Source organism: Perkinsus marinus (genome assembly GCF_000006405.1).
Source record: "Perkinsus marinus ATCC 50983 genomic scaffold scf_1104296939758, whole genome shotgun sequence".
In the NCBI taxonomy this organism is placed as follows: domain Eukaryota; phylum Perkinsozoa; order Perkinsida; family Perkinsidae; genus Perkinsus; species Perkinsus marinus.
The window spans coordinates 508,097-519,923 of NW_003213081.1; the positions used below are offsets into that span (position 1 = coordinate 508,097).

The following is an 11,827-nucleotide window of genomic DNA, read 5'->3' on the forward strand; positions in this document are numbered from 1 at the left end:
AGTCACCGCCTCGGAGGCGGTGACCCACCAGTCTGGTGGCACCAGAAGTGAGAAGGCGAAGACTCTGGTAATTGAACCCGGAATCTTTAGCACGTGACGCAGGCCTGATGCCTTTATATCACATGCTTGATATTTTTGTTATACTCCTACGTCGAATCGATTGAATGTGAGTTTTAATTACTCGTATGTTGCAGGGCAGTCGAGAGAAAAACAGATGAGAGAGTCGGCACATTCGAGCGATAGTAAGGGTCGAGTGGACAGAGCGGACTTTCCATCATCGAGTAATAATTTATCAGATACGAGGCGCACCTGAGTAGTGAGAAAGACGATAAAATCGTCCTTAGTGGTCAGGCTGGAATGCATAAGTTAGCTGGGCGCTTTACATCATCCCTTCAGGAAACATTATGAGGATTTGGAGAGGCAAATGGATTCGAGAGAAGAGAACTTGAACAGACGCCTATTGCAGGTCACCTAGGCCAACCGACTGATGACTCATTCCCATACGATCTTGAATTTAGATAGGTTCAAAGGCGACAGGAGAAGATCGATTCCTTGCTCAAAGATCGCGCGTAGATACCAGAGTACTGCAGAACAACGTGACAATGGTTGAAGAATCAACAATCTACGGAAAGGAGTGTCATTCCTGAAGAACGAGCGTGATGCAGAGAACCGACTGAGTTTGTCTGAAAGCTCAGAGATGCCTGGATCGACGATTGAGCAAAAATCTATTGAGCAAAGCCTGGAGGCTGCCGTGCAGCGCAAGGTCCGCCGTATGCTGTCTGATATTGATTGAATCCTTATATTGCATCATCACTGTAGCTTGGCATTTTGATGATGAGTCATACTCTGTGACGTCATGCACGTCAATGACGTGCATGGCTCGGCACTGCCCTATTGACCATTTCATGTGCCGCAGTATGAGCCGGACATTGGGAGTCTTTCGAGTAGGTTATGATGGTCGTGAGCTCACCAACGAACTCATTGAGCAATATCGAATGTGTCCCGTTAATTGTGTCCTCGTTGACAGACGAAGAATGAGTGACCGATCATACTGATCGCAGATATAGTTGTGGAGCAATGTAGGTCATTCAAGTTCTTTCGTCACGTAGGCTGCGTGAGTGGACCTAGCTAGCACACTGTCATTTATCTCTCAGACTCGAGCACAGTGCCATTGTGACAGTTGCTTCCACTGCAGTGGCACTGCTTCATCCACCGAGATGTGGACCTAGCAACCTTGCAACCACAATTCGGCCACGAACCGTTCGAGCTTCTCTGAATTTTCTCAGCCTGGACAGATCACTGAAGTACCGCCAGAAGAAGAGGAAGCAGTCATGCTAGCGAGTGTGGCAATTTGCCACTGGCAACCGGACCTGTGCTGGCCAGCATAAATGCTTTGGCTCCCGCATTCATACACTACCAGGGAGGCATCATAACAGATGGGCCCATCTGACAGATGGCATCTGTTATGATGCCTTAGTAAGGCAGCCTTACCACAACCCCATGATACTCGTTGTGGTGGCTGTACACGAGTCGAAAAACCTGATATGCTGAGAATATGTGGATGGGTTTATGACGAGCTACGGTAGTTCCGAGCCGAAGAGCAATTGTACATTGTAGGAAGGCGAAGAATAAATATGATAAAACCCGGCCCGATTTTGATCGAGGTGACTATGTTGGGCTACGACTCGTAGGCTACGAGCTCCACCACGACGGTCGGAGCGGAGTAATCGTATATGACAAGACTCTTCGCAGAATTTGCAATTCATCTTATTCGCAATTTGGTGGCGCGTGACGTTGGGAATGTCACGACCTACAAAATTTTCAAAACCGATCGGAGTAGTTCTGAAATCTGCGGTTCTGGAAACGATTGCAGAAACGCGCAGAAGCATTTTTGAACACAATCCAAGGTGATTCTGGGAACGTTTTCGGAAACGATTCCAGAATCGGTCCTCTGAACATGATTTTTCAAGATCAAATCTGGAATCGATTTTGAAACTCAGAACTGGTTTATAGTAGCCCGCGAGATCTGCCCTGGGAAGATGAATTAAATCCTCCAAAGCAGACAACTGCTCCTAGAACCGGATCAGTCAGACTGATGACACTGACTGACAGTCACGAGTTAGCTCGGTTCATGGTCCGAGGATTTCTCTCCAAACAATGTCTAGCTTGAGGTAGATATTCGCCCCTGGTCTGGTCTGCGTCAGAAGACCAGCCTCGACTCGAGGCCCTCGAGGGGTCACTCACCTTACAGTTGCCGAGAGCCACGGATCACCGACCCAGTGTACGGGTTCCGAGTTGTGGTTTTTGGCCTCTGCCACCTCCAAACTCGCAGGTCGAAAGTTTCAACTAGACGAAGTTGCAAGTCGAATTCGAAGGCTCAGAATTGAAACTTGTATTAAATTTCTCACGCACTTAAAGTTTCATGGGAAGTTTGAAAGTTCTGGAGGCGAACATGATTTTCCCGTTTCGGATTTGACCCTTCAACCTCCCCCCCGCGTCTCGACGGGATTGCCGATTGACTCTTGTGCGATCCAACACCACTCTCTCTACTGGTTTGGTATCTTTGCAGGCTATATAGTGATGGAATTAGTCGGGGATTCTGATTTAATTGAGAGTTCTTGTGGTGTGCGAAATTATCAAAACATAAATATCGACCTCATAATTGTGGGTTTAGCGGGAGCCCCTCGTTGACTAACACTACTCGGAAGTGCCATCTGGACCCAAAAGAACAACTACTTAGTTTCATGATCTCTTCCATAAACTTAACCCTCATCCTAAGAACTTGAATCGTCGTAAAAAGGGGCCATCCGGCCATAGCGAGATCGATCTGATGAGCATGAGTACGCGTACACAAGCACGCATGCGCAACGAAAAGTGAGCCGCTCTACAATGGAGCTGGCAAACATGGTGTAGTCTGCTGTAATCAACCATCCTTTGCTCAACAATAAAAAGCTTCAAAGATAAAAAAATGGATACCAGGAGCGTCACGCTGGATTTTTCCCTCGACAACCGTGACTGTTGATGAGCAACGAGAACGATAGGCGCCCCTCATATGCCCAAGAATCAAGACTACCAAAATGAATATAGAATAGTGATGGTAACGATACTTGACTATTCGGAACGAGAAGGAAACTTGAATGGCATTAGAACATGAAGGAGGAGAATGGTATTCAAGTAGGAGATCTGTAAATGATCTATAAGCACGTCGAAACCCAATGAAATAACGGTTGTGAACTCCCATGCTTGTCTCTCTTGATTGTAAATATTTTCGACAAGAACCCTTATGCTCGAGCTCAGTGGACCGTTGACGTTACTCGCTAGGATGTTCGCCGTGAGCTCATGCGTTCCATTTTTGGATGTGTTCGTATGCACATACGCCGTACCACTGTCCTGCCCCTTTGCTTGCACCATACCGAAGTGAGGGACAGTTACCCAGGTTTCCAGGGACATTGGAAAGTCGATTTTCTTCAACTCACCAACATCATGCCCGCCGTGCTTCGAAAGGGTCGGTACAGTGAGCTGAGCTACAACCGATATGTCACCTGGTATATTGAATTCCCAGGTACTCGTACCAGAGACCCAAATACCCACATCGATCGGGCTCTTGTCCGACCCGAGCAACACTCCAAGCTCGAAGTCGACCGTTCTCAAGTCACCAGACTTATTGGAGGCAAGCAAAGTGCCACCATTGACTTGATTAGAATCCTCGAGGATGAACACACAATAGTCCCTCCTTTGGTGAGGTGGCAAGCAATTATCGGGAACCTCCTTCACCACCGGCATACGGAGAGAACGTCGCTCAGCGCTATGGGTCGACTTGCCGGTGATATCGTCAACCGTGAATGCATCAGCGCCAACAAAAGTCATCATTGTTATCAGAATGAGGATGATGTTGGGAATTGTTGTGGCCTTGAAGGTCTTCAATTGTTGGAAATCATCCTTGCAGTCCTGTCTGACCCCGGTAGTATTATTCATAACTTTAGAGTGAGAAAAAATGAAATCTCGATCGTCAGAAATCGGCGTACAATTTGCAGTATACCGAAATGATTGCTCAAAATTATAAAGTCTGCGGAGGATTGTGCGCACCGTGCGCAGCGCACGAAGGTCTGTCACAAAACGCGTTCGGGTGGACTGAGTCTCATGCGGCCGAGGGCGTGTGGGTTTATGCAAACAGACGACATACAATCCAGGAATTACTTCGAACCTGGCTATATCCTATACTGGCCCAAGCCCAAGCGTGCTCATTCGGCCGCCAGAATGACCTGTGCTTCGGGCAAGTTGTGGGTATACATTGTGGGGTATCTTGTGCGGATACTTAATTCACGCAGTCCGTGGCACTCACATGGATATTCGAATCGACTGATCAGCTTACGACTCGCTTATAGTACGCTATAGGCAACTACAGACTCGCTATAGTATAGCAGTGCCAATTGCAGCAACATTGCAAGATCACTTTGAAAACGCCAAAAGAGAACACCCTGGTAAATGGAGCCTGTGCAACTAAAGACACCAGTTGGATACAAAAATCTAAAATTCGTTACACCAGAGCGTGGTTTCGCATAAACCATGGAACACGTCATGCCCATGCATAATGTGGCACTAAAAGGCGAAGATCTCAGAACCCGATTCGTCGAACCAATCTCCTATCTCCCGTAAAACTGCTCTTATGATAATTCAGCGCGCGCAATATTCAAGCAGCCCCACGTGAATTCGAACATTTCAAGACCAATCTCTGGTCACAGAATTTCAGTTTCAACCATACTTGAGAGGACACCCATTAGCGTAGAGTTCCATGTGTACCCGGATAATCAGCCAATTTCCACGGCTCATTTAGACTTAGCTCCTTCATTTGCAGCCCTATTCAGTAGGCAGGTCGCACCCGCGTGATTGCGTTAAAGGTTTGGGCGCGCTCTTTCAGGGGTCCCCGCCCGGGGCGCGCGCTGATACCATCATGGCATATGTTGAAGTTCCGAGTCATACCGTAATCACGCCTACTAGGCGTTACCGGGACGCCTAGCGGCGTCGCTCAGTAACTGTGCGTGGTTTAAACTATGCTATAGTTCGAACCGCGCATATCTTGTCCCCGAGTTCGCCGCATATCCTATGCAGGCCCGTGCGGTATCCTTTCCCGTCGTCAGTTGATCCCCCTTCTCCCCGACTCGGTGAAGGGCTCTGTCTGTGCTCGAAGTCAATGAAGCTCCCAACCTTCGGCTTGGACATGGCATGTCCGACATGCCTTGCGTGCCTTATACTCCCCGGTGGTACGTGCGATGAGATGAACAAACGTTCAGATCATCATGGCAGTCCCATGCCAGCAATTTTCTCATTGTGTTCTCTATCTCACAACTTCTCGCACCGGTCTTCATAATTGTTGGAGCTTAGAATGCTCCATAGTCGAACAATCGTCGTACATTCCACGTGCTCATGCTGAGTTTACTGCGCTGCATAACATGTGCTAAGGCATTACCCTTTTTTTCTCTCTGTCGTTCATCGGGCCTGCGTTCTTCCTGTCAGTTCCAGAACCAAAACTTTCTCTAGCTCATTTGAGAGCAGTATGACATCGAGCTCAACAATGGGGAACCGCGGCAACGTATAGAACCTCGCAGCGGTCGTTGCATCTTTTTCTAGGGAACTTACAAATTTGAAGTCTTCCTTCCGTTTTGTGGTATTCGTCGCTTCAGAGTGGGCTGGTCAATTGTCTGCTGTTTTCGTATTCCCAACTCGAACGCACACTTCAATCCACACGAGTGTGGATTGAGGTGCGCGATTCCTATGTTCCAGAGGATGGCTATTTCCCACCAGTCGTGCACCTAGCATACCTGGTGCCCGAACTCGTGCTTGTCTTCGCTCGTTGCCTTCTTCCATTCAGTTGTGCTGGAAAGCTGTTTCAAGATACAGAGTCTGTATTACCGAATCGGATTCCTAATGTCGTCCCACTCTCAGATCAACAGATAGTCGACTGTAGTCAACCATATGGCAATAGGTGAGTCGATGACGATTCTTCCGTCCCAGGGTGGGTTGTCGCTAGGGAATCTTTCGCGTGTTCTTAGTAAGAACTCCTTACTGTCGCCGCGACTCAGCGTCTTTCAGAGGTTACGCTGGAGGTTCAGTAAGGCACTCATATAGATATATATAGGGAAAGAGGACATAGTATGGACCATCACTCTACTTGGGGAGAACATAGTATAGATGTTGGGCAAATCGCCACCACCCGTGAGAGTAACACCAGCGAATGATCAAACTGAATACTGTTTATCCTTTGCAATGATGAACAGTGTTCCTCGGAAGGATTCCTTCAGCACTATCCTATCATCTGGCAGTTGCAATCGACGTTCTCCTAGCATACGAGTTAGACGGCTCCTCAATATTAGCAGAACCCGGCCAAATTGACCGGGCCAATCCTACCAAGTTGGGTGAGTCAACTACTGTCGAGCCTCTTACTGAGACTGCGAACAGATTCGGGCACCGCTAGGATCTCCATTGAGCGTGTAATGTTAGTGCAACCAACGTGAGAAACGGTTGCTCAGCAGCCAAACGTGAGAGCTGGTGGCGTGAACATTCAAGAGGCGGTACGAACCATTTCCAATAGTTCCATGCTTGACTCATCCCCTTGAAGTTCATCGCGGCCTGCGCTTCGTAGTCGGAAGCTTTAGGCGGCTGAACGTGGGCCATGTTACGTGGTATGGATCTACGCGGAGGGGGAGTGCCCAGGACGAGAGGATGTTGAGCACCATCCCGAATTCATTTCGAATTAGTCGTGCACGAGCTCAGATCGTGAGGATCTCTCAGAAAGCTTCCTTGCATAACTCCATGTAAGGATTGAACGAGCCCTTGCCTGGCTAACGCCACTCAGAAGTGCCGTTCGGCATTTACCTAATGGATGATAACTGAGCTCATAACACGATAGAAGAGGCCAGCGCTATAAGGGCAAGTCACAGTACACGGACGCAGCAGACAGCATGCATGCTACAGACGGCAATGTCGTTACTCACGGCATGCTTGCTTCTCTGGTAGCGGGCCTGGTAATCCGCGGTATAACATGAGACATTTAAGGGTTCCACGGTGGAACTTCTAGCACATTCCGTTCTACGTACCCCCTCAATAGATCTTCTTTTAACTCATATGCGGTTCGCACTAGGGATCCTTAAATCTCGTTACCGTGGCTCAGGATATGGTCAGAGAATCCAGCCAGGTGACTGGAGCTGATGACATCGAGCAAGCCTTCCAGGAGTTCATAAGAATGTGAGATGCACCGTCACATTGATAGCGTTAGTTGGCGTACAACGACGCAGCACGTGCTGTATTCCGATCTCGTAGGTACAACAAGAAGTATGATTCGAAGGAACAGTACGAGGTTGCCAAGGCTGCGTTCATGCATAGCTTGAGAGAGATAAAGGATTTGAAAGCCAACGGTGAGCAAGCTACACGGTGTAGCCTACACCGACGATGCGGACCATTATGCGTAATTCAGGGGATATATCTTACAGTAAGATTCTTACTAGATCGGCCTCAATGAGCATGCTGATATACCACGTGAAGTATTCAATAAAGTGCTAACGTGCGTTCCGGATCTTGAATCCGAGGAGGAACGATCATTCTCGGATATCAATGGCTCAACGAGGCTTCTCTCTTATCACTTCATGCAGAGCATAACCTTCCCAGACCTGAAAGATAACCTGAAGGCTCTTCCTGCGTCGGTCGATTGGGAGGCTTTTGGTGCGTTGGGGCCAGTGCGGGATCAAACACCACGTTGTGGTAGCTGCTACGCAATGGTTGTCGCTGGTAAGTCTCTTGTTTGATCGAATATCGCGCTTGCGGCGCGACATCGAATTCGGCGCGACATCTCACTCGCGCTTGCCAGACAAGCCTTTCCTTCGCTCGATGCATTGGCTGCTCCCATTTAATTGTGCTGGAAAGCCGTTTCACGATACAGACTGGGATTCCCAGAGTCATCCCATTCTCAGCTCAACAGATAGTCGACTGCAGTCAGCTATGCGGCAATTAGTGAGTCGACTACGGTTTGTTTGTCAGAGGGTGGGTTGTCGGGAATCCATCTTTCGTGTGTTCTTACTGTCACTCAGTGTCACTGACACTCACTGCGGCTCGGCGTCTTTCAGTGGCTGCAATGGAGGTTCAGCGAGGGTAGCATATGAATATGGTAACACGGCTTGTAACACGATCAAATCGTGTTACAAGCCGCACCGGATGCTACCTAGATCTGGAACGAGATTATATACTCTTGATCGCTGTGCTTTCTCTCGTGATCCAACAGGCTTAACTCCCTCTACATCTCCGTCTAACCACATGCCTGCACCACTTGGAACTCCATCTACTTCGAATTTCGAAGTTAGAAATATGAAACTTTATACCTACGATTATGAAATTCATAATATGAACTACAGGCGACTCGCCTGTAGTAACTCGCCTGAGGCGAGTTACTACTAGCTCTAGCTAGCAGCACGACTTGCTGCGAGTGGGTCACATTCAGCAAAAGTTCCTGAATGTGACCCGTATCATTCTATTCAGAGATGTTGATTCAACATTGTCGAATTCTTGTTCGGTGAAAATGCCGCATTCTTCTTGCAGCTTCGGAATAATTCCGGCGGAATTCGCCTGAGCGCAGCAGAAAGCCAGACCAAGCCACCAAAGTGCAACTCGCAGGATTTGTAAACCGCTCGTAGCCTCCGGGTCGGAGGACCGGAGAGTCTCCGGCTGAGACCATCTCGATTGAGGTTGTAGACCGACATTCAGTCCCGGACAGGGCTGCAAGATGTGTGGTGATGACATCACCACAGCTTGCAGCACCGTGATGTCTATAAGCCTGTACTGTGGGAACCTCAAGTGAGATGATCGCGAGTCGTCGAGCTAAACGTTGACTCGCATATCGACATTAACGTGGCATGGGTGGAGGCCCTCCACCCATGCCGGAGGGTGGGCTGAAAATAAAGTTCACAACCGCAGACCCAGGTGAAAGAACTCACTTTGAAAGCTCGGAGTAGGATGATTACAGATTTGAAGTGCCGCAAGGCCTTCAATCGCCTGTGACAAGCCGTCGTTTAGTGACTATTAGGGAGAGAGCCTTGTCAGCTATGACTTGAAGCCGTCTTGTTTCTTTTACGTTTGGGAGAGAGACTCGTCAGCAATGAGTCGAGGCCCTCCCTCTTTTGGTATGTATTGCGTGTGTCCCCGCTATGGGCGCTTTCTATTTAATTAATTAGTGTGATTAGATCCCGTCGTAGCACGCTCAGTTTGCAATGGCGAAACTCTTGGGACAGAGGTCGTTTGAACGAGAAGAAGTCGATCGAAGGTCTCATCCAGCTCCTTGAGAGCAGAGAAACGTGATGATCTAATCATGTATTGCTTGTTTGATAAGGAACGTTTCAATTGAAAGCTCAAAGTCAGTCCGTATCCTCACCGTAACGGTCATTGAGAATCTTCCGCAGTGCGCGAAGAGAAACAGTCTTTGCGACACACACACATCTAACCCTGTCCCATTTTCCGGAATCTGAGAAGCTCACCCATGATGTGGGGTGTAAAATAATGATACCACCGAGAACAAGTGCTGATAACAGAAGCCAGCAGAAGGTCGAGCCAGGAGAGAAGTACCCAAGGAATGGATGCCATCCACATCCTTTAGTGCATCCACTGGATGCACCGAAGCGGCTTCGGCGAAGCCAGAAGCTAGGAGGGCAGCCCGAAACAGGAACCATCAAGGCCCTGAAGTTCAGGGCCTGAACCTCGAGTTGCTCTGGTTAGCCGTTGGAATCTCTGGTGTTAGCCTGCCGAAGACCAACTCAAGCGAGTAGAGCGGCGGCGGCCAGGTGAAGAAGTCTGATCGCTTAGGCCTCGACTCAGTTCGCCAGATAAGACAGCTTCCACGTCTTCAAAACAGTCAAATCTTGTCTACTGCGTAAACATCATTTACTCCACCTCGACCGTGCGGTCCTGGGACATGTCATATGATCGATCCTAAACTTTTCCGAACACGCTCAGGATCAGCCCTAGGAGTTGTTTGCTGGTCACATACTAGCTCCGGTTAATCCTGAGCTTTGGATTCCAAAGTTTGGAATCTGTCTATTGGAACCCTAATATAAAAAAGCCTTGCTGAAATTTCTGTCTCAAACACTACTAAATAGAGAGGAATATTAAATTTTAGAAGTTGCCCGAAAAAAATATGAAGAATGTGTGTTAGTTTGCGAGAACAACGTTAGGGAACAAGCTGTCGCTATCACAGTCTATAAAGGTTAGTTTTATCACATCGCATCTTCATAGCAATTTTCACATTGATTATGCGATACATTTTCAGATCTACTCTTATTGATACCACACTTCTTTAATTTGCTCATCGATTCGGCGCGCACGGACTGAACGTTTCCAACTTCGGTCCGATCAGGGGCCGTATGCGGATCCTGATGCAACAGGTGAGTCAGAGTATTTACTCAGATGAAAAAATCAGATGGTGAGTATTAACCCCTGATTCGGTGATTTTTTACTCTGGAGCGAGAAATCAGGATCATCGCGATGATATGTGAATCTCCGAGCTGATTCGCGAATCTAAAGTTGATTTTTTGGCTGATTAATACTCTTACTCAATATGCCTTGCTCATGAGGCTGATTTTTCGGGTGATTCCATTAAATCTGAGTATTTTCGAGAATCAGGGAATCAGAGATTGGATCAGACATTTTTGACAAGACGAAGAATATAGTCGCTACGGCGTGGCGGGCTCACTAGAACCATAATGCGGGCTCAGTAAAACCGCCGAGAAGAAAACCTAATTACCCATCCGAAACATGTCTCGTTGTAGGGCTACAGGGCTCGCCACATGCACATCTTATCCCGCAACGCTGATCCTTGGGTCGAACCCCGTTCCCGGCACTTCTCTCTCGTTTTCTTGCATTTGCACGAGCGTTTCGTTCATACGCGTACACAACTTGCGCCAAGCTACATTTTACGATTGTACGGTAGTGCTAGACTGGTTGCTACGCATGGCTGTGAGATGGGAGCGATTCCCGGAGGCCCCAACGCTGAAGTGCCAGTAAAGTGCAGATTCGCCATCGGGGTTTCCGAGGAGTAAAGCTGTAAAGCTGAATGACGCCCCACATCCGAAAGTGACATTTTCAAGAAAGGAGGAAAATGTCACTTTGCGAGGGTAGAACCTGGTAAATTCGCCCCAAATTCATGAGCATTTCCCGTTCCGCTATAACAATGACAAAATTGTGAAAGAAGATCTTTTGTCGCACGTGTACACATCCGTACTTCAAACTTTTCAATATGTTCACTCGGAATCCGACAATCCCTCAAGAGGATCGATGAAGGGCATTTATTGTCTTTATGAATAATTGATTGAATTAAGGAATGCGTAATTCACACCGTGTGGTTGCATGTACTACGTGCGCTAAACCTCCATCCACCGTTATGTATCGTGTGATCCCATAGCTGAACTGGTTAAGGGTGTGCATCCACGTGCTCGAAACAGGGGTTCTATTCCCGGGCAGGGTTATACTGATACCCTGTATGCACTACGTGCGCTATAGTATAGCTATACCTCCTTGCACTGTCTTATATTGTATAATCTCACAGCTCAACTGGTCAAGGATACACTTTCACTTGATCAAAGCCGAGGTTCTATCCCCCGGCACGGTCATTCTAAGCACCTAAGCCATCGCAAGCAGCAGAGGAGGTTTACCGTGGCGCGCGCTGAAGTCGTGAATCAAGGTCGAGAATCAGAATCAGGGTTTGGTACCGGGGGTCCGGACCCCCGGTACGAATCAAGGCAAAATAACGTGGAAAAATGGAGATACTCACGGCGTGAGTATGATTCGGAAT

The 11,827-nt window shown here is 48.0% G+C and overlaps 1 protein-coding gene across 1 annotated transcript; it reads right to left on the bottom strand.

The window, feature by feature from the left end:
* Positions 1–2,713: 2,713 nt before the first annotated feature.
* Pmar_PMAR029344 (hypothetical protein) lies at positions 2,714–4,033 on the bottom strand. The gene has a single exon (XM_002782431.1). It carries the CDS (start codon positions 3,973–3,975, stop codon positions 3,112–3,114), a length of 864 nt encoding a protein of 287 aa, XP_002782477.1. The 5' UTR covers positions 3,976–4,033; the 3' UTR covers positions 2,714–3,111.
* Positions 4,034–11,827: the final 7,794 nt, after the last annotated feature.

Coding starts and splice junctions, on each gene's coding strand:
- Pmar_PMAR029344 (XM_002782431.1), bottom strand. CDS start 3,975: ATGAATAATACTACCGGGGTCAGACAGGACTGCAAGGATGATTTCCAA.